The 23,361-nt window shown below is 43.2% G+C and overlaps 1 protein-coding gene across 1 annotated transcript in view; it reads left to right on the forward strand.

Annotated features, from left to right (window-relative positions):
• Positions 1-23,361, forward strand: part of LOC144791328 (SEC14-like protein 2) — a 326,084-nt gene that overhangs the window by 253,812 nt on the left and 48,911 nt on the right. Inside the window, exons 9-10 of the mRNA XM_078666003.1 lie at positions 15,711-15,817; positions 17,975-18,114. Of these exons, the coding sequence (XP_078522129.1) occupies positions 15,711-15,817; positions 17,975-18,114 (247 nt within the window). The remainder of the gene's footprint in view (positions 1-15,710; positions 15,818-17,974; positions 18,115-23,361) is intronic.

The raw sequence follows: 23,361 nt of genomic DNA on the forward strand, positions 1-23,361 counted from the left end.
AAACACAACCTAATGCTACCCGATCAACCAAGTTTAAAAAACACTCTCCAAACTCTGTCCACAAAGAGGAGAGTACCAATTTTCTCTAGGATGTGAAGATGACACAACTCTCCAAGGCGGATAGGCAGGACTTGGATGCCACAGTGACAACTAATGAAATAGGCATGGCAATAAGGGGACAATAATCGGGTGAAGCGCCAGGCCCAAATGGAAAAGCAATGTCTGACAAACAGACAACTCACATGCTCAGAATGTTTGAGGAGGCATGATCAAAGGGAAAGCTTTCCCCTTACTAGGCGCTAGTCACAATCGCAGTCATACAAAACAAAGGCAAACCATGTGACACTTGAGCCATTTGTAGACCTATATCCTTGTTAAATGCAGAGTCCAAGATCCTCACTAACATTTTAATGTCCCAGTTGCAGCGTGTTATGTAATTCATGATCCACCCAGATCAATTATGCCAGATAGAAGTCTGAGACTCAGTTTGAAGAGACTATGGATTTATGGAATACAGTAGAGAAATACAGGAGTCCACACTAGTCCTACCCCTGGATACAACTATGGCTTTTGATACACTAGAATGGCCCTACATGCTTGAGGTATTAAACAGACTGGGCTTTGGTCCTAATTTAAGACGATCTATTGTACTTTTTTACAGTGAACCGCTGGCAAGAGTGAGAGTTAATGGGGTTCTGTCTAGTCCATTTGAGCTAGACAGGGGCACAAGACAGGGCTGTCTCTTGTAACCGATGATATTCACACTGGCCCTAGAGCCACTGACACCCCCTAATAACAGGACTATAGTGAAAGGAAACATGGGAGGAGAGAATCTCCCTATATGCAGACGATATTCTGTTGTACATGGTACAGCCCAAACCGACAGTAGATAGGATACTGCCTATTTTTGGAAACTTTGGGAAACATTCCGTCTATAGAATAAATTGGGAGAAGTCCCACATATACCCACTGAATCGAATGAATATCCACATACTAAGAGAATGGCCGATACAGGTCATATGCCAGGGATACCTAGGCATCTATATCACGTGAGACAGGAGCGCTTTCTTGGAGAGCAACCTATACACAATTCTGGATAAATTCCAGGGGGACATTTGACAATGAAGGAAGCTGCTGCTGTTACTGCTTGGCAAGGCTGCAAAAATGTGTATATGCACCCCAGAATTCCCCATATAAAATACCACTCAGCTTTTTTCAGAAACTAGATTCTGAAATTGGACTTCTGCTGTGGGCTCAGCCAGGATAGAACTCGCTAAGTTGAAGAGCGGGCATTACGAAGGAGGAATCATGCAACTGGATGTGCGGAAGTACTACTGGGGCACACAGCTTTCCACGATAAACGATTGGGTATTCCCAAAACAGGACATGCCGGCAATCAGGATTGATAGGCACGTGATGGGGAACACATGATGTATGGTGGTACTTTACAGGCGTAGCATAGCAGTAGCCATGCTGATTCGCATTCAAGAAATGGTGAGGGAATAGAGGAAAGTCACGAAATATCCAAGATGGGAAGCACGACTGGCGAGAGAGACACCCCCCCTCCATGGGACAGTGGCCTCATATATGAGGTAGTCAAGTTTTTCAGATTTCAATGCTGGGACTGAATTGGCATAAGCAAACTAGGGAATGTCTGCGATGGAGATGACTTTATCCAAGTTAAAGACCTTCAGGATGAATATGATATGCCAGATTCTGAGGCCTTTCCGTTGCTCCAGCTCTGATATGCATAGTGGTCCATGTTAAAAAAGGTATGGAAATCCCAGATTCCTCCCCATTAGAAGATAGCGTGCTGGGTGACCCTCTGAGGAAAAAAACAGTCTCTGGGATCTAACAGAAAACATAAAACCACTCCCTGACACACTCCAAACATTAAAAGAAAGCTGGAAGGTAGTCTTGGGCCCCTTGGAGGAGAAGGCATTAAGAGCCCTGCCCGAAATGGTGATAAGATCTGGATTTTGATTGTTCCAACTACATATTCTTCATAGATCCTACTATTCCAGGGTAGCCCAGAAGAAAATGGGCAGAGCCAACTCAGACTGCATTTTTGTCTGTAGTAAGGCCAAGATACAAAAGGAACAAATGATGTACGGAATGCTGAACAATGCAAACATTCTTCCCCTGTCACAAAGATCTGGGTTTAATCCATTGTTCTTTTGCTCACCACGCCACCCCAGTTTGGATCTGGCCAAATGCAAATCAGTCTTGGCCATGTGCCTCATGGGAACAGTCCAGCCCATACTGCCAAGCCAGGTCATCACTGGACCGGAAACAATCATCCTGGGACCGGTTTCGGGCATCACCCCGCATCAGCCAGGTTAGCTTGAATCCAGTGAGTAGGTGAGCAAGGGACCCACATCTAGGCATACCATTCCCTCTTGGAGCGACAAAAGCAAAAGGAACAAATGATGGACGGAATGCTGAACAATGCAAACATTCTACCCCAGTCAAAATATGCCAAAATACTGCGCATAATGTGAATTTAAAAGAAATGGTCCGGAGTCCCCGCCCATAGGCAGGCCAATTCAGTGCTTATGCTTTCAATGGAGATTCCCCTGAGAGAGAACTACGAATAGTGGTACGAACCCAGGAGTACTAGGATCACAGGTAAGAAACCATTTCATGTCCATGCAGCAGTAGCATCATGCAAAAGCTGGGCCTACAAGTCAATTTCTGAAAGCCAGAATCTTTGATAAGATTTCCTATGTAAGAGCTGTGACAGACAGAGCAATCCTTCGGAGAAGGCACTGCCTTTTCTGGAACAAAGTCTTGTCACTTGGCCTGAGATTCCTCTTCTCTACTAGGATCTGTGAAAAAGGCAGGTAATGCCAGGAATGAACTTGAGGACTCACTGCTCATAGAATTGGAAAGGCTAATTGACACCATCAAAGGGAGCTTTGCAATTGATGCCAAGGTGGATGAAAAATGATAATAGGGGTACTGTGTCGACAGCCATCCCTCCAATAAAAGATTAATACATCCAGTCAGTAAGTGGAGCTGGAGGTGCTCCTTACCGAAAGCACATCTACTCAGGCCACATCAACAGACACAACAGTACTGTAATTTAGTGGTCGGCTACTGCTGCCAATATTTTTACCCTGGGGCAAAAAATAGAAAGGCCAGGGATCAAAAGCATGTCCCATGGTTCAATCTGGAGTTAAATGAAGCTAAGATCTGACTTCGCCAATGGGAAAGACATTGGTGGAAGGATTGTAGCAACAAGAGCAGACAGATTTAAGAAAGAAACAGGAGCATATAGGAAGATAGTGTTAAAAGTGAAATATCTATTCTATACAAATAGGCTAAACAAATCACTTAGTAAGCAGCAAGAAAAATGCAACATTTTGTGTGAATTATCACATATGATCATTTTATGGGAGATAGAGTGATCTCAAGGGTGCAGCAACACGCAGAGCATTTATTTCTTAGATAACATTAAATTAAAGAGAGCATAATGCCCTCTCAGATGGAAGTGGAATTAGTTGACCCTCATATTTTACCTTCCTTCCCTCTGATGGAAAAAGTGGTCTTCTTACCTTGATGACAAAGTCCAGTCAGGCTCACCACTGGGCCTCGTCACCCAGCGGCTATGTTGTCGATCTTAGAATCAATTTATGGGCCTTTACTTGAAACACTCAATAAGTGGTTAACTCGGGGAGTGGTGCCTAAGTTATTTAGGCATGCATTGGTGCTCCTCCTCCTGAAGAAACCTAGAGATGATCCAAAAATCATGAAAAATTACTGACCTATTTCATTGTTGCCAACCCCTATGAAGATCTTAGAAGCACATGTGGCACAGCCACTGTGCAACCATCTACAATCTTTGGATCCATTACAAACAGGGTTCTGTTCAGCCATGGGATGGCAGTATGATGCTCTCAGTTATTTATAAATTAAGACTGAAAGGTGATGAAGGAACGTTGACAGCAGTGGTCCTTTTGGACCAGTGAACCACTTTTGATACGGTCGAACATGCAATCTTAGTGGATCGACTAAGAGCGGCGGGCCTGAGGGACAGTGCATTGAGTTGGCTTACATCGTTTCTTCAGGATTGCACCCAAGTAGTGCAGTTGGGCCCTTTCACCTCAGGCACATCAGAGTCAATATGTGAAGTACCTTGGGAGTTTTTCCTGTCACCACATTTGTTCAACATATATAATCAGGCCCCTCATCAGGGAGCTGTAACAGGCTAATAACTGAACAGTTATGTTATGTTATGTTATGTTAAAATGCGTTTATATAGCGCACGGCTACTCTAAAAGAGTGTCCCGGCGCTTTCCACAACAGCTACAGTGTAACACATAACATAAAGAACAGATCCCAAAAGCAGGAAAAAAGAAAATCCACCTAAACAGAAAGATTAAAAAGCCAAGTTTTCAGGTTCCTTCTAAATTGAAACAAATTGGGAGTGCTGCGAAGTACCAGTGGGAGCGAGTTCCACAACTGGGAGGCCTTGAGGCTAAAAGAACGCCCCCCCGTACGAGCCTTCCTCACCCGTGGGACCACAACAGTAAAGAGGGATTCAGAACGAAGAGAGCGGGTAGGACGATAAAAAACCAATCTCTTCTGCAGATATCCCGCACCTGAGCCAAACAGAGCTTTGTGCACCAGCGTCAGGGCTTTAAACATAATCCGTTTACGGATCGGCAACCAATGCAACGTCTGCAGCAGCCCAGAAGCCCGTGTTCGTCTATGCAGACCAAAGATCGCACGGGCTGCGGAGTTCTGTGCCACCTGCAGACGCTGGACCAGATAGTCCGGTAGGCCTAGAAAGAGAGCATTGGCATAATCGAGCCTAGATCCGATTAGCGCCTGCACTGTAATCCGTCTGTGCTCCGCAGATAGTAAAGGGAGAAACTTGCGGAGCATTTTCAGAATACCGAAACAGGTGCCGGACAGGCCGAGAACATGCGCTCTCAGAGAAAGCTTGTTGTCAAGCCTAACACTGAGGTTCTTGGCAACCAGGGAGGACTGCACCGGAGGGCACATAGCGGCCGGCCACCACTGCCGCCATTCGGGATCGATGACACAGACGAAGAATAAAACCTCCGACTTGCTGGAGTTGGCCTTCAGGCTATTACGCTGGAACCAGCGGAAGACCTTATCCAGACAGTCCCGAATTCTCTCCCCATCAAATGGCTGATCTTTGCCACATGTGAAGAGGAGTTGCGTGTCGTCGGCGTAGGACACGATCTGGGCTCCGTAAGCCTCCACCGCAGCCGCCAGAGGGGACATAAAGATGTTGAACAATGTCGGGCTCAACACAGATCCCTGTGGAACCCCGACTCCCAGTGGCGGCATCTCGGCGGAGCTCTGGGACACCCAGACCGTCTGGCGGCGGCCTTCCAGAAAAGATGTAAACCATCTGAACACCGTCCCCCTTAGGCCGATGTCATAAAGCCTGGCGAGAAGCGCCTCATGGGGGACGGTGTCGAAGGCCGCCGACAGGTCCAACATGACTAACATGGCCTTGCCACCCACATCCAAGGTCTCCCTGATGATCTCCGAGACCTCCACCAACGCTGTTTCCGTACTGAAATTCGGACGGAAACCGGATTGGGATGGATGGAGCAAATTGTTGGATTCAAGAAAGCTCGACAAGACGCCATGGACATGTTTCTCCGTGATCTTGGCCAGAGCCGGGAGAAGTGAAATTGGCCTGTAATTGGCCAACACCTCGGCATCAAGACCAGGCTTTTTCAGGAAGGGGATCACCATCGCCCTTTTCCAGGTGCGTAGAACAATCCCCTCCCGCAAGGAGGCATTGAGGATCGGGTTGACCAAAGGATCCACCACTGCCGCCATCCCCGCCAAAAACTTGGCGGGGCAGGGGTCCAGTGGTGAGCCAGATTTAAGGCTGGCCAGCAGCGTCCGAGACATGTCACTGGAGACAGGTGGAAAGTCAGCCAGTACTGCCGTGGACATGGGCGATGTTCCAGGTCCTGCCCCAGGGCAGCAACCATCCTCCATTGAGCTCTCCGAGAAGGAGGCCTGAATTGCCTTAATCTTGTTGGTGAAGAAAGTGGCCAGATCACACGCCCACGCCTCAGGTGACACAGGCGGGGGTGAATAAGAGGTCGGGGACGTGAACTCCTTCACTATCGTGAAGATCTCCTTGCAGGAGTTCGCCGACGCCTCAATCCTCCTAGCAAGGTAATCCCGCTTGGCGCCAAGAATAGCCCGGTGATAGGCCTTCACCACAGACCTATAGGCGAGTTTGGCCTCCCCATCATATTGAAGGCGCCAAGCCCGCTCAGCAACCTTACACTGGCTGCGAGCCACACGTAGCGCCTCGGTGAACCATGGCGCAGATTGTCGTATTGCGGTGGACCTGGGGGTTACCTTTGGGGCGAGAGTATCTAACCTCTCAGTCAGCCATCGCTGCAGGGCCTCAGTGTCTCTTTCCGGGTCGCCCGAGAGGGAGCACGGATGTTCCGTGAGCGCCTGCTCCAACATAGCAGGCGTCACTCTGTGTAACGCTCTCGAGGCAGCTCTGGGCACCGCGGGGGCGCAGATACCAGATCGCCCGTTCTCCCACACGGAAAACCCAATCAGCCAGTGATCCGACCAGAGCACCGGCCGTGCAACGATGTCAACAATAGGAACAGAAGAAAACACCTGGTCGAGGGTATGCCCTTTCTCGTGAGTAGGCCCTAGCACAAACGGTGCTAGGCCGAGCGGAGATGTAATATCTAGGAGTTTAATCCCATCCGGATCATCCGAAACATCAAGATGAAAATTAAAATCGCCTGCAAGCAGACAATGCTGCGCAGAGAGAGCCAACTCCGAGATGGCTGTCTGTAGGTCGTCCCAAAAGGAGCCCACCGGGCCGGGAGGCCTATAAACCAACAATCCCTTAAGCGCTTGACCAGGAGACAGTCTAAATATGAAGCTCAGGGATTCAGAGCCCTCGATGGAGTTCACAGGAAGAACTGAGCAGGAAATGTTTTTCCTCACCACCACAGCGACTCCTCCCCCCCTACCCTTAGCTCTGTCTTGGCGGAAAATATTATAGGTTGAAGGGATCGCAGTGAAAATATCTGGGTTCGACGCCTCTCCCAACCAGGTTTCGGTCAGGAGCAGGCATAACGGATTCTCCCTGACAAGAAGATCGTGAATGTGCAGGGCATGCCTTGCTACCGATCTAGTGTTAAGCAGCAAGCAGCGATGTTTCGCATGAGCCTCGGGTGTCCTAAGGACACTACACTGTGCCCCCGTGGGCGACCAGCCACAAGCCGGGCAGAGACGTTTCCCCCTGTGACGACCAGGGAATACAGAGCGACACAAGCTAGATGAAGTGCGCATAGCGTGAAGAGTCGCCGAGGAATAGTGGATCATCCTTACCCTCACCTGACCAAAGTCCTCCGCCGCCCCGCCGCCTCCGGGACGCTGACGGGCGCAGACGGGCAGGACTCCGGCACGACTCAGGCACAGAGAAGGCGTCCACCTGGGCGTACCGCTGCGCGTAAGGGAGCGACTTTAAATAGGCTCTCCAATGAGCCCTTGGCGCGCGAGTCCGCTCAAAGATGGCGGCCGCCGCCGAATACCAAGCCCCAAACAAAGATGCTGATGACTTAACTTCTTTTCCATCTACCTGGCTTGCAGGCTGGCTAAGAACAGTTCTAGAATACTATGAAATTCATATGGAACTGGATGTGGATGAATAGTAACCAAATAAAGCTTAACACAGACAAGATAGAGATCATTATCCTAAACGATTGGGTAGATCTCTAGTGTTGGACTGATATTCATCAGGTAGGGTTTCCCTGGACTGTAATGCTTTTTCCACTTGGGTTTTGCTGATTCTCATATGTAGCCTCCGGGCACTTTCCCACTGTAAATACATTGTGAAAGTGTGCATGCCCTTCCATCCCGTGATGGGAAGTGGCGCTGATTCGATATTCTGAAACATGGGCCGATCTGCCATTGTGGACCGGTGGGTGCCCACTGGCATTTATCGTGTTTCAACACATGAGCAGCATTCCACTACAGGTAACTCTATGTGCGCACCTGCACCTATGGTGCCCTTGATTGCGCGTGCTACCTGCTGTTGCATGTACGTGCGCACTGACATACGTATTAGTTAAACCAGTGTCCAGTCTGCCGTGCAGACTCGGGTGGGTGCACTTGCACCCCTGGTGCTGGGGACTGGGTCCAACCTGCCCACGCAGGTCTGTGTGTTCACTAGCGCATGTGCGCCCAGGCAGAGAGGAATATCTGGGTGGGTTTTCACTTCCTATGTGGCCTGCTCTTCTCATAGGATAACATGAGGAAGTGGTTGACATTACTTCGGGCTGCTGAAGTGGATTTCAGTGGAGCAGCCTCATGATATTTCCTATCAATGGATTCGCTATGCCAAACCCTTTTCATTGGTAATAGGGTTTTGGCATAACTTGCTTAGAAATGCCACTTATAGAGTATGGACATTTCTATGCTCCAAGTCCACGGACCTCCTGATCTCCCAGAGATCTCAGGGACACCATAGATCTCCTGTGAGGGACCTACATCACATACCTGTGACATCTGGAGAGCGATGCCTTCTGAAGTGCCCACATCGGCTACTGAATCCCAACTGGTAGCACAGTGTGAACATGGAACTAAGACTTGTGTCTGGAGACTGCATCATCTAATGCGGAGCGCAGAATTATTGCCTGCATCTAAGACATGCGGTTCATGTACTACCACTCAAACATCTAGTTAGTGGTGAGCAGATTCACCAGTTGTGGATCCCCCCCCCCGTGTGGCCCGCTTCGTGAATCATGCTGCATCTCTCTTATGTGACACGTCGACTGCATGCTCATTGCACACGGTGTCCTATTCAAAGGGTATGACCCTCGGAGCTGGGGGTGTACCCATAGTGGTGCCTTATTCTAGACAGTACGGAAGCACGCCAAGAGACTGAGCAACCCCTTTGTGTTTTGAGACCGATGGATGAACTTCCTGAGTGGCTGCTAAACTTCCCTTGTTTACGTCTACCTACTTATTTAAAACTGCTACATAGTCCCACCTACTTCCAGAGGACCCAGAATAAGTGTGACTTTGGCCATATGCAACTCAGTGTGCGGGAGGTGGGGCTGGTTATCTTCTATCTGGGGGCATAGGAAAATTGGTGTGAACTAGAGGGTGGAAGGAGGCTGGGTCCACAGAGTTTTCACCGATCCACTGACCTGATGGGTATCAGTGACACTGCATTAGGGTACTGAGTGCGTATATGTGTAAGAGTGTGCCGTGTGGACTGGCTGATACCTATCGCACCGCTATGCGGTGCGAAGTGAGTGTGTGTGTGCGTTTCTGTGTGTGTATGTGTTTTTGTGAGAGTGATCATGTGCGGGCTGCTAAATATTTTATGAAAACGGCTGGTGGTGCTGCTTTATATATTGATTGTATGCCGAAAGAACAATACATTTGACTCACATTCGGAGTTATTCTAGAAACACACGAGGGATTCTACCTCTCAGCTGGTACGAGACAAGGTGGCTGATTGAGGGTAAATACTATGGAGTTATGTGCAATTCGGACATGCCACACTTTCAGTAATCCATAAGGCAGGTTGACAACTGTATGTGTGTTGTGTGTTTTTTAATTTTTTTACAGTTGTGAAGACGATGTATGTCCAATGCAGTGGCTTAAAATACGTAATGCCCTGAAGAAATTGCCAAAAAGTTGAGTGGCAATGAAACATGTCGGCAAGTAGAGTATGGTTGGATAAGTAGTAGCCACACTCACTTTTTTAAGAACCTACAACCAACACTAAGGAGAAAGAATAAAATTTGTTATCCGTGTTGTTTGTGGTATTTATGTTGTTTTGACTTCATATTTGTTATTTGTTGTCTATCCACTCTGCACGTATTCACAAACACATTTCTTGTTTGTTGATTGGACACAATTGCTTTTGAGCTTGATGGCGCCAATGATGAGATCAGGGCAATCCTAGTGAGTACCTGCCAGGTTCCCGTTGGTGGTGCGCCCGTGAGGTGCCATCTCGCTCACACACACTTTTTTCCTTTGTCCGAGTTTGACACTTGGGTGTGTGTTGTCCGTTGTCTCACAGCTGTTGTTTTACAAAAGGGACAGGGCAAGTTTTAAATATGGCACAATGTGGATGTATCTCCTACCCCATCAATTGAAAGAGGGGAGGTTAGTTGTAATGTTTTGCGACACATGGTACACCATTAAGTTTAGAAATTAGTTAGTGCCTTTAGGTCTAGGTCTTTTTTTGTGGAAATTAGTTCCAACATCTAGCCAACTGCCTGGAGGCATTCTGAGATAGGTAATCCTGCTATCCCGAAATCTATAGTGAAATATTTGGGGCTTGTGGTAGATAGTTATCTAGCCTTAGCAACTCAGGTAGGAGCGCTTATGCCTAGATGTGCCTTCCTTTAAAAAATCTATTAGTAAATTGGCACATCTGTTACCACTGGAAGCCCTTAAATCGGTGATCAAGACTACCATCTTGTCTAGATTAGATGTTGCTAACACTGTCTACCTAGGGCTCCAGGCTAAAATCAGGACATATGAGCCAGGTCGAGAATTAAGGTTAGCCGGCATGGATCTTCTAAACATCCATAAACAAAGAAGGGTAAGAATTGGGGGGCATAGCTTTTTAGTGCTGGCTCCTATGGTTTGGAACTCCCTTCCACTTGATACACACGAATAAAAGGTTTAGAGTATACAGCATAAGGGTAAGAATCCCATTATCATACACAAAAATCTTAGTGCACAAACAGCAACAATGCTGATCTCTACCACACAGGTGTAGTACTGGACAGCAGCAGTGCATGTGCAGACAAAGCATGCACAAAACGATAGAGTTCAGTCAGCAACAAGATCAGCCACTTTTTCACCGCATAGAGAACTACTATAGAACCAGTAGCAGCAGTGGAAGTCTACCCCATGCGTACAATAGGTACAGCAGATGATGTTGGAATCAACCCATATGTTTTTATTTAAACTGCGTAAATCAATGCAGACGCGAAGTTCACCATTTTTTTTCTCAACTACGACCAAGGGACTAAGCCACAGGGAAGATTCAATAGGTTTGATTATTCCTTTTTTACATAGATCTTTAAGCTCCTTTTCCAGCTGATCTCTAACACTAAAAGGTACATTCCTGAGTTTGTGCTTGATCGGTATGGCACCCTCTTTGACTCTAATACAATGAGTAAAACCTTTAACCTGTCCAAGATTGTTACTTAAAACTGAAGGGTATTTCTCACACAGGACGTCAACAAAATCTTCAGACTTAATTATTGAAAATTGATCACTTGTGCCAGGTCTAAGAACCATTTTGAAAAGTCCTTGATGAAACCAACCTAGTATATTTAGTCCCTTGATAGCAACATATATCTTTCCATAAATCTTCCTTCCTCTAAATTCTAATGTGTCTTCAAAATACCCTGCCAGTTCATTTTTTCTACCTTCATAAGAAACAGGAGATCTGTCAGGAGGTAGTAGTGGACGAGAACCCCAAACTTCATGAAACTTTTCCTGATCAATCATAGTGATTCTCGCACCAGAATCAACTAAAAGACATAACATTTTTGTTCCAACGCCAATTTCCACATAAGGATCAACACATTCAGAGGGTTGTTTAGCAATGACACCAACATCAGTGACCACAAAAACTATGTCTCTCAAATCATCTTGAATTTTGTCAAAATTATAAATGTAAATGTAAATGTACCGGTATTTATAGAGCGCACAGCTACTTCCCTGAGGTAGTGTCCCGGCGCTGTCCGTATACCGCTTAGGAACCCTTCCTGGTTTTCCCTGTGAGTGTCCACTCCTGGGCACCCCCAGGGTGAAACCAGGCATCCCAGCGCTTTTGGGGCCGTTGTGGAGATTAAGCAAGCTATTGCCCAGAGTCGCAGAGTGGGACCCATGATTAGAATAGGCACCGAGGAAAGAATTATCAGGTCCGAGGATATTGAGCCCAAGACCCGCCAAGGCGGGTATTGAACCCTGGTCCCGGGCCAGACCTCTGCATCAGGGTCTGCCGCTCTAACCATTTGAGCCACACTTTTAGATTCCGAAACACACACATTCGCAACAGAAGATGATAATTTGTTAGTCTTTTTCGGATCTTGATGAAAATCTAATTTTTTTTAAACATTTTGGCACACTTTTCCAAAATGTCCAAACTTGCCACACACCTTGCAATTAACATTTCTAGCAGGACATGGGCGTCCTGTTCTAAAATGAGGAGCATTACCACATTTAAAACAAATGTTAGTTTCCTTGAAAAACTTATTATCACTGCGAAAGAAATTGCTAGGTTTGGATTCCTTAAACCTAATAGCATTTACAGACTCATCTTTAGGAGTAGTTGATGCCCCCTTTTCATCTAATTCTTTCACCGAGAATTTAGAAAGTTCAATGCTTTTAGCAATCTTAATTGTTTCTTCAAGAGTTGGATTGCCTAATGTAAGTAATTTTTGTTGAATACTCTTGTCACAACATTTACAAATAAATTGGTCCCTTATAAGCTGGTCCCTAAAATTTTCAAATTAACATTCAGTACTCAATACTCGTAATGCAGAAATGAAATCTTTCACTTTTTCCCCAGCTCTTTGTTCTCTTTTAAAAAATGTATGCCTAATTACAACTAAACTAGGCTGGAAGTCAAAACGCAATTCCAGTTTTTTAACAGTCTCTGTAAACTCATCAACCTCTTCACCCTCTACTAGGCGTACTAATGCAGGTAAATGTTTAAAAATGTCTCTCCCTTCAAACCCCAAAGCATTCAATAAAAGACATTTTTTCCTTTTTGCCCTATAACGTGAACCTCCTATGGCACCGATATATGTGATGAATGCATCATACCACCTTTTCCATTGTATTGGTGGATCTCCAGGCGTTTCCAAAAATGGTGGGGGTGGAGCAACCGACTGCATTATAAACAACAATGAATTCCAGAAGTGTTAAGCCTTAAATAAATCAATTTACACTAGTTGACTCAATATCAACCAAAAGAAAGGAAAAAAAATGTTCCATAGATCGCAACATGAAGATAAAATTCACTCCAGCCCAGTTCTGTAAATTAACTATTAAATTAACACTTTGCTGCTTTAGATAGGAACAGTCACTGTCACCTTGTTGTCTAAATGGAAATTTAACAAGTTTGGATGAATTAACAGTGCTTGGTGGAAAAATTATGTACTGACAACTTTTTCCAAATAAACACTTTTTTCCTGGAAGATGTCGATAGTTCAATTTGACCTTGAAATTGTCACTTTACCGTTTTCTGTCGTTCGAATAAATCCCTTTCCGATAGGCTTGTAAGCATTGCTTCGTGTCCGTTAAAATCGCTCACACTAGCAGATTACGGACTTTCTTAAATTCCTTGCAGCAGACAACCCTTAGGATTAAAAGAGAAACGATGAATGGCTCCTCATGCAAATAATCCACTTTATTTCAAAACGACAAAATGGCTTCTGCATCTTACGTCATGACACATCACACTGCGTGTCCAATAAGCGATGAGTAGCTGCAGACTTCAATATGGTGTTTGCCAAAGACTGAAACGCAAACTCCCATTAGCCTCGTGACATAGGCTAAGATGACGCGCTCCGCTGCCGCAAAATTAAATTTTAAACAGAACCTCAGAACACCGCTCGGTTGGAGAATGTGGAAGATTTACACAACTCTTCGATACTCCGATGTGACTTCCACTCACCGTCTCTTCGATGCTTCAGTGTTTCTTCCACTCACCGCCAAAAACTGACGAGGTAAAGAACAATGTTGAAGAATTTTTCCTTGTTCCACACGCGATTTCGGGTTCAACAAACACCTGCATAGATCGTCGCCAACATTATTGTAGTATTTAGATGCCACAAGCCGGTTATTTCAAGGATTTTTATTGGGCAAATGCAGGTGTTGCGCAGCAGCAGCATCACCTTGGTTAAGCATGAACCAACTGTCACACATTTCAAAGACCATTCTGAAAGTGGAATGCTTTACACAATAGCCTGGCCCAGCATTCCAAAGCTCAGAACTGATAGGGAGAATACTACTGTTCCCTTTTGTTTATTCCGTGACAAGATGCCTGTCATTATACTATACACCGTTGGCACCATGTGACAGGCTGCAATGTCTACCAGTTCAGTATGATAAATAGGCATTTCAACATAAACAATCAAAATCCTCTACAAACACAAGTGCTCAGGACATTTCAATATTCACTAGATAGTGGTAGTAATAGCATTATATTTACTCTTAGCAAGATGTTGGAATGATTTACATTTGACTGTTAGCATTTCAAAAACAGTAGGGGCCAAACTTTCTTTCCATGCGTTATAATTAATAACATACGACAAATTATCACTGTTAGAACCAAGGAAAGCCAATTGTTTCAAATCCTCTTGCAACATTCTAGTTTATTTAAAGCATTTTTTGTCACTAAATGCGCCATACTGCCAATCCTTGCCATGCTTCTATAATCACCGACAAGAGCCCACACAGTGCAGTACATGAGCATGCGCTATGTGCACCCATCACCCTCAGTAAGTGTACATGTGTGAATACAGCACACACGCGGCAGAGCTGTAAATACACACCAGCTCTTGGCGGCTTCAACAGTGCCCCCAACGGTTCTTCACTGGAACTATCCAATCTCCTACTCAAGTTTGAAGCACTCATCTCACTTGGACCTCCAAGTGCAGAGCGAAAGGGATCCTGTTGTGCCCACTGGAGCTATGTTAGAGCACTCAAGGAATCCGTTGATGAAGAGGCCCCCTTCTGCCTCTCGACCCCGGTGCCACTGTACCAGCTGCACCACTTGTAGCTTCCCAAAATGTATTCAATATTTCATAGTAACCTAATTACATTGCTACATTTCCTAAATCCATCAACACCAGCAGAAAAAATAACTTGCATATCCTTGGTTGGCTCTCAGGTGCTATCAGACAAAAGACAAAATAATCAGGGTATCGTCATTTATGCCCCCCACCTGCACATGAATTATGACATTCACACATGTATTATCTTATTGGAATGTCTCAGCTATTGTTCTTTCTTACCAAAAGCAAACAAGTCCATCACAGGTGAACCTAGAGCTCTGGAGACTAGGTAGACTAATGCACCCACTATGACCTTATGGCCACAGGTTCGTATTCAGGCAGGTCCACTCAGTCTTTCTTCCTTCAGAGGTTGATGAAATAAGTACAATTGAGTTGTGTCGCCATAAACACCTGTTATTAAGCGCCAAGATGTTCCAAGCAGCTATTGCAAACTTTCTTAGGAATACAAACCAGCTAGTACCTGGAGATCAGTTCACACCGTAGGAAGGCCCTGTTGCCTTGATTTCAGGGATACCAAAACAGATACCAGTATGTTAAGAAAATTTACAGAACATTTGTTACTTGTTATTTTGTAGGTTTAGTACTTATTACTTCTCACTAATAGGTTAGAGCGAGCTTGCTATTCTATTCACTGCTCATGGTATCAATAAGGATTCTGTGAAGGATAAGAAGAATTTGCTTATGTTGTAGTGTAAGGGAAGGTTCCCTTCGCCCCTGGATATTTATAGAAGAGTTTCTCTAGTTTCAAAGTTTCTTTGTTGGCTTGGAACGTGCTGAGGAGCATTTCCTCATAGACTCCGCGTATGTTTTGAAATATTAATTTGTGAGCTTTAGAATGTTTCTTGGCTAAATGTTATTTTGGGCTCTTACATATTTTGTCTTATTCCTTAGCAAACTGGAAGGAAGAACTAGTGAAGTACATTGCCCCTGAGAACCTTCCTGTATACTATGGTGGGTCCCTCACTGATCCTGATGGAGACCCCACATGTAAATCTAAGGTAAAGAATTGAACCCATTTCAGTGCTTCCTGAACTATTTGCTGAGCGACACTCCTCTAGTCTCCAATACCAGTTCACTACTTTAAAGCAAATACATAAAGTGACTGAACCTTTCGTTGTTATTGGCGTTGAAGTCTTCTTATTTGGTGGCAAGTATTTGAACCCTTTCCAGTTATAAAAAATGTCCTTTCAAGAGTAGCATTCAAAATGAAACATATTCTAATGCGCAGGTTCTAAACTTAAAACTAAATTGTAAGAGTGTCCTGTTGACAACAATATCCTCCTTCACAGAAGGCATTTGAAATTTGGCTAGTACCTCCTCGAATCAACACCCTGTGACCAATTTTGATATCCCCTTTTTTCTGCATTGGCAGAAAACGCTGCTGCTCAGGATTCCAACACTGTACCCCTTGGTCCATACAATTATTTCCTGCTCCCACCCTGCTTTGTGATGAAAACCCAGAAAGAAGTGCTTCTGCGCTTGAAAATGATGACTGTGAGAACCTTAGAATTTGGTACTTCTAGAAAATTAAGTCAGCATTCTAGGATATTCCCAGGACCAGTGGAAAACCCTATTGGAATATTAGTGTTTGGAAATCTGATGGAGCTGTGACCGGCCCCTCAAGAAGTCTCCAGTGCATCTGTCACTAACCATCGGAGATCCGCGGCCCCATTATCTCAACCTCGGACTTTGGAAATCAGGCTTTTGTGCTCTGGAGGTATAATTCTTCTCTAGGTGGGAATCCCATTTCACGTTTTGTTGGAGAGTTAAGTTTTTGGGGCTTTGTGATATTATTGCCAGCTTTGCAGTATCCCTTGTTTAACGCAATTGAGTAGTTTATTTCCCTTGCACTCCAGGTAGCTGAGAAGCTAGGGTAAATAAAGGGAAACAGCCTTTACATCGCAGCTTGAACCACGCTGTGCCTTATCAACGCAGTTCAAATCAGGACTGCATCTTTACAACGCATTACTTTACCATGCAAGTCATTACAAGGACTTGGCTAAAGGAAAGAGCTGTTGGACTCTATGTTGGACTCCAAGTCCAACACTTTCCCTTCTGTTGCGCAGACTGCAATTGGAATAGTAAATTATGATATTCCAAAGTCCAGCACTTTTCCTAAGACAAGTTGTTGTAACGACTTGCGTAGGATCGGAATGCGTTTTAAAGACGCATTCGTTGTTCAGACCATGTTGTTAAGGCAGGCGTGGTAAAGGCCTGTGTGGGTCCAACATACAACCATAAACGGATGGAACATCATAGCAGATACTGATGCATTTGAATGTTCTTTTGGCACTCTTGTTTCACTGGTTTTGGATTTTAAACAAATCCATAGTAATTAACCGGATACTGGAAGGCTACAGAGAACCTGCCACCACAAGATAAATTTGTTCCTACATGGCCATTATAATAATGTCAGGAAGTGAAGCAGTGGGGTTCATTAGGCCCATTCCAAAACTTACTTTGTACCACCCATCTACAATGTGCTGACCATTAATAACGACTTACACATTTCCAAAAATAGGCCTGCCTTGGAAATATTGTTGCAGCAAAAAAAAAAAAGTCTTCCGAATAATACTACCACCAAAAACATAAAACATTCATATCATTGGCGTCAACGCGTTTATCTTTACAACTATTTTGAACAAAAAATTCTGAAACAATGATAAATGGTGATCTAGAATCATCATTCATATAGCTCTTAAAGTTTTCTCATCAACCCCAAGAATACGCTTCAGTTTGTTAAAACTGCATTTTAAACCATGCATCATCGCTTAACCAAACTGTTTTGCTTCACTCCCTTTATTTTTCAAAAATTGAAAGGACATAAGAAGTGATTCTGTTTACACATGTGTTAAATATAAGACAATGTATTAACTTTTGTGAACATGACTGTAGCCTCTGCAGTAGATCGTAGGACTGGTGCACCCAGGGGTCATGGGCAGAGGTCCTGTCATTGTGTATCTGCTCTCCTATCCATGGCCAGGTCAGGCCTCAGAAGAGGGTCTGCTTTTGATGCTAGTGCACGTTTGATTTCCTCATTTTATCAGTGGATTGTGCCCCTATGCAGTTCTGTGGGTTGTCTATATGTAGTTATAGGGTGCTTAAGACCCCAAAAATGGCAGTGAATGTGGTTAACCTGTAACTTCCTCTTTTAGATTAACTATGGTGGGGAAATACCCAAGAATTACTATATGTGGGACCAGCTCAACGTGACCTATGAGCAGAGTGTGACGGTCAACCGTGGCTCCTCCGAGCAACTGGAGTATGAGATCCTCTTCCCTGGCTGTGTCCTCAGGTAGGCAGCTGCTAATCAGAAGAGCAGCTTGACTTTCAAGAACCTGTGTTACCTGCATTTTTTATAGGAGAGAAAATGGTCCAACTTGTTATGAATCTCCAGGTGGGGGGTGTTTCAGACCAATTGTGCCGCACGCTTTGCATTAGTAAAATTGTATATCACAATACCGGCATTGCAGAGTTTCTAAAAGGAATACACAAAGTCATACAGCAATATTTTGCCGACACACGTATGGAACTAATTGGAGGCTACAGCATGACAGGGAACCTAGTATGGGAACCCCTAAACCCTATAAGGGAGCCCCAGAGGTTCTAATGCATAGAGGTTTAAATGTATTGCAATTTAAATTCGAACAGAAACTTAATTAGTAATATTAGTAAATATTTACAGTGATTATTTTACCTGGGTCTCACTGGCACTTGGCAGAACATGCTGAAAGAAAAGAAGTGTCATTATTAGCCAGTAGTTTGAATGCATACATTCAAAAGCCACACAGCTACGAAACCTGAAAGGAAGAGAGAACATAATTTGTCTTGTTTTTCTTAGTGTCAACAGTCAATATAGTCTTTATTGTCCAATTAATAAAAATAATTACAATAAAAACAACAGATGTCATCATAAAACAGAGCTATTACATACATTCATTACAAGTATTGGGGTAGGAATAACATACCATAATAACCTCTCTCAGCCCAATAATGAAAGTGGCTTTGTGCAGTTCCTTAAAAGAAGCTATACATAAAGCATACACGTATTGTGTATGCTAAAATAAGCTATACATAAAGCATACACGTATTGTGTCCAATTGTTATCTTGATTCTTAATGTATAAAGTGCATTTGTGCTTCTTAAGATTATATCATCAATAGTATTAGACATAGTGAAGATTTCTTTCCAGTTACAATACCTGTAGAGATAAGTCACTATGGTTACCAACATAGCCACTTTATATTTTTATAGCCTGACCAAAGCATCATCCCGAGTCTGTTTTTTCTCAGCTATGTGGATAAACTTAAAGTAAACTATTACATTAATAATATGCCCTTGAAGGCACAGTATAAATAGCTTGGCAACACGTTCTCACCCCTAGGTCCTTAAATATTGGTTTTAAAATTGTTAACCTCCCTCTCGACGCAATCTGGTGCAAATACACACAATGTGCAATAATGTTTCATTGGTACAGCCACATAATCTACAGTTTTGCGATTGCCAATCTTGTACCCATCTTGGGATCCCATCTTTTGTTGGATAGTGGGCAAACCTTAACTTAAGCAATCTATCCCTTACTAGTGGTTTTAAATAGGAAGTTAGATAGGATTGGGGCTTCATTTTATTATAGGAGTTAAGAACTGACCAGGCATGCTTTTTTTTGCAATCTTCTCCTGATCCTATCAAAATAAAACAAAATTGGCTAATGATTTAAAATCTGTTTTAAAACTGTCTTATTTCTATTTATATAATCAAAAGATGGGAGCTTGAAGATATTCAAACTCGCCATTAAATATAATCTGCATGGGCTGATATACACTTTCTTATTTATTTCTTGCCAGTACATATAATAAGCAAGTGACTCGGGATCCAATTAATAGAGTATAAATAAACATTTTAAAAACACAGTTTGCCTCACCAACGATTGGTTTAGTAAACCAAACTTCAATCTAGTAGCCTGTCCAATGTTTTTTGGGATCCTAAAAATTGATCAAACAACCTTTATTTGTAATTGTCCAAAAGTTTTCTGTCCTTGCCGCGAAAAAGTATTGACCGGTTTGTGAGCGAAGGAATGAGTTTCGCTTTCATTAGCTTTAGTAAACACTAGAAACTTGGGCATAATAGTTTTAACTCGCAATAATCTAAAAGCAAAAGACAATGAAGTTGCTTTGGCCTTTAATTTATCAAAATGTTGTCATTCTATCATCATGCATAATTCCTAGATATTTATACTCCTTTACTGTTTCGATAGTTCATTAATTTTCCATAATGTCTTATCTGATTTAGTTGATCCTATTATCATAATTTTTTAAAAATATTTACTTGTAAACCATTCGCAAACATATATTGATCAAATGACTATCAATCTTTGAAACCCTATTTGTGTGTGACTTAATAGAATAGTATCATCTGCATACTGCAAATATTTTATACTTTGGCCTGTAAGGGTTGGAGAGTGCGCATTACCATTAAGTAGATGATGTGATAAGTCAGCTATAAAAAAGTTAAAAAGACATGGGGCAAGTACGCAGCCCTGTTTATAGCCACTGTGTGTTTCAAGGCAGCGAGTGGTACAACTTCTGTCCCCCAATTTTACCTGCACGTGTTTGTATACAACAATACAATCATATCCAGCACTTTTTATGGTACGCACCATGCTAATAGATTTGCCCAAATAAGATTATGTGAAATAGAATCACAAGGGGCCTTTAAATCTACATAACAAATAAAACGTTTTTGCTTTATGTATTTGGCTCCCTCTTCCAACAAGGTAAGTAACTGCAGGTTTTTAATTGTGGACTGTCCCCTATGAAATCTGGTTTGAAAAATGTAAATAACTTTCCATGTCATTGCCCATTCCTCTAGATCTTTAATTGGTAATGTTACAGACATTTTCATCTCTACATCCATCAAGGCAATTACCTATAATTCGCTGGGTTGTCAGGAGGACCACTTTTATAAATGGGATGTATTATATTGCCTTGCCAGGATTCAGGGACCAATTTTGTTTTTACAATTTCTTTAAACATTTGAGTGAGAAATTTTGATCATAAGTCCGTTCTAGCTTTAAAGACAACTTTCGGGATCCCATTTGGGCCTGGCACACCCTTTGATTTAATCCTACTTATCACTGACTTTACCATGTCCTTATATTGTGACTCAAATATTAATAGTTGATCGTCATAGGAGTTTTTATGCCCTTCATTCTAATTAAGTATGCTGATTATCGAAAATGGCATACATGCATCTGTGTTAGAATTTGACACATTTGCAGTAGTGGACCCATACCCATACAGGATAGGGATGAATAGCTCCTAGGCTATTGCAGGGATGTTGGCACTGTTAGCTCTCATATTGCCATGGTCAAGTGTGTTAATTATTCCCCAAAAAGCTCTCAGGTTGTTTGTCTTGCTCACATGGTACACTTTTACCCACAGTCCTTCCTTATATTCTCTTTTTGCTTTCCAAATTATATGTTTATATGATTTTCTCAAATTCGTTATTAAACACAATTGGGTAAATTTAAATGCTCCATGTGGTATACTGCAAATAGTCTGGGATGCTTTATTAGGAGCCTTTGTTTGGTGTAACCTGTGTGAATACCACCTATTTCTGTTTGGCCTAAAGGGGTTTCCCCTAAAAGCTGGTTTTGCCAAAAAGCAAACAACTAATAAAGAACAGAGACCTGGCCAAATTTCCGCTGTTGATGTCCCTTGACAGCCCTCATTTAGTACTAGATCTATTATAGGGACTAAGAAGGCAAAAAACTCCTCTTGTTTTTCTGAATTCAACACCAGCTTTTTCAGATTAAAAGCAACTGGCCCTGCATCAGGAACTCTTGACTTTGGTAAGTAGTACACTGACAATAATAATGTAATTAATTAATTGTGGGTTATGATCACTTTCTACTCTGGGGGCCACTTGACACCCAATAAGACTCTTCGATAATTTATTTGAAATAATGTTATAGTCAATAGTAGAATGTTGTCGGGAATTTATAGAAGTTGGAACACCTGTCGGATTATGTTGGGTATCCGGTAGCAGCACAAGCTCGCATTTCTGTAACTGGGAACAAAACATCTTGGTAATAGCTTTGCCGGTCTTCTTTAAGTTCCCAATGTTCTTAGTGAACAGGTTCATATTAAGATCTCCTGAAGTAAGGCTAGTTGCCGGATACTGATAAAATAAAATTTTCATTGATTCCAATAATAATCAAAACTGAGTCATCTTAACTGCGTTCTTTACACTTAAATAAACATTTAAAAGTATGATCGGTGATTCTGTAGTGTAGCTCCTATTTTCCCAATAGGCTGTGCGCATTGGAATAGTACCTACAGCAGTAAAGGCCTAGGCCAGACGTTAACTAGGTCTACTACTGTCGAAACTAGACTTAATTTTTGGGTTTGCCAGCTAAGCTCAGAGTTCGCTAGAAACTTTCTCGAATGTTCAAGGAAGGATTAACTCCCCTGATTAGACAAGAAGGGATTTAGTTTCTGACAACCATAGAACATGACAACTTTGCTCTCCCCTAATCAAGAGTCAATCTCAAGAGTCGTGTGAGCACAAGGCAATTATTTTACTCAGTCAGTACGTGCATTCTTAGTCTCATCAGAATGTAGAGAAAAGGAAGAGACGGGCGTGTTCAATAAAAGATGTTATTTATTGATCAGTCTCTTTTCTCGTACAAGAGAAATGGATCGATATTATTGCAATACTTATAGTTAAGTAAAGTGCATACATTAGAAGCAATAGTATAAAATAATACTGTAAAAACATTGATATGGTTTCTGAGCCATATGATGTTTAAAATGATTAAAATATATTTACATACACATATACATTTGACTAAACGTACTCAACTGGTGTTTCTAAATACGCCTACCCCGTGTACCTGACCTAAGTCTAATGCGTGGGCGGGAATAGAAAGTTACAGTTTAAGTTAAGTTTGTTTTTGCCAAGTGAATAACTAAAGAATTCTCTAGGAGGGGTTATTCAGTTCTGTACCTGGAATTTAGGATGAATGAGGAATGGTATCTCTTTCTCTGCTCTCGATATTCCAGGCTGCCTGCGAGGGCTGCCCAGAAGCGCCGGTGCTGGGTCTCTCGGCTTGAGATAGCAGCGCGTCTCTCAGCGCGTCAGGAAGGCGGGGCTGCTGCCTGCGGGGTCTGCTTCTGCTCTCGGCTTCGGCAAGTATGGCTGCTCCGTCTTGTCACCACGCGTGTGTTTGCATAGGGCAAGGTCGGCAATATTTATACCTTAAAGGTGCCGAGATTGACGTAAGGATGGACATAGGTACGTCAATAAAGATGTCATACGACTTGCTCGTTAGCACATTCTTTTGCAAAAGTTCTCTGTGAAATCAAAACAATGGCCGCACGGATTTTCCAGGTTGTCATAGGTTTGATTTGTTATGAGAACGTCGTATGCCTTATCAGGGGCTGGAGGAATGTCGCTTGTCTAATTAGATCTCAAGCGTTATGACCTAATCAGATAACACGTTCCTGTGCCGTAGTGTGACTGCGTCAGATAACGGTATCTG

Source organism: Lissotriton helveticus, chromosome 11 (genome assembly GCF_964261635.1).
Source record: "Lissotriton helveticus chromosome 11, aLisHel1.1, whole genome shotgun sequence".
Lineage (NCBI taxonomy): Eukaryota > Metazoa > Chordata > Amphibia > Caudata > Salamandridae > Lissotriton > Lissotriton helveticus.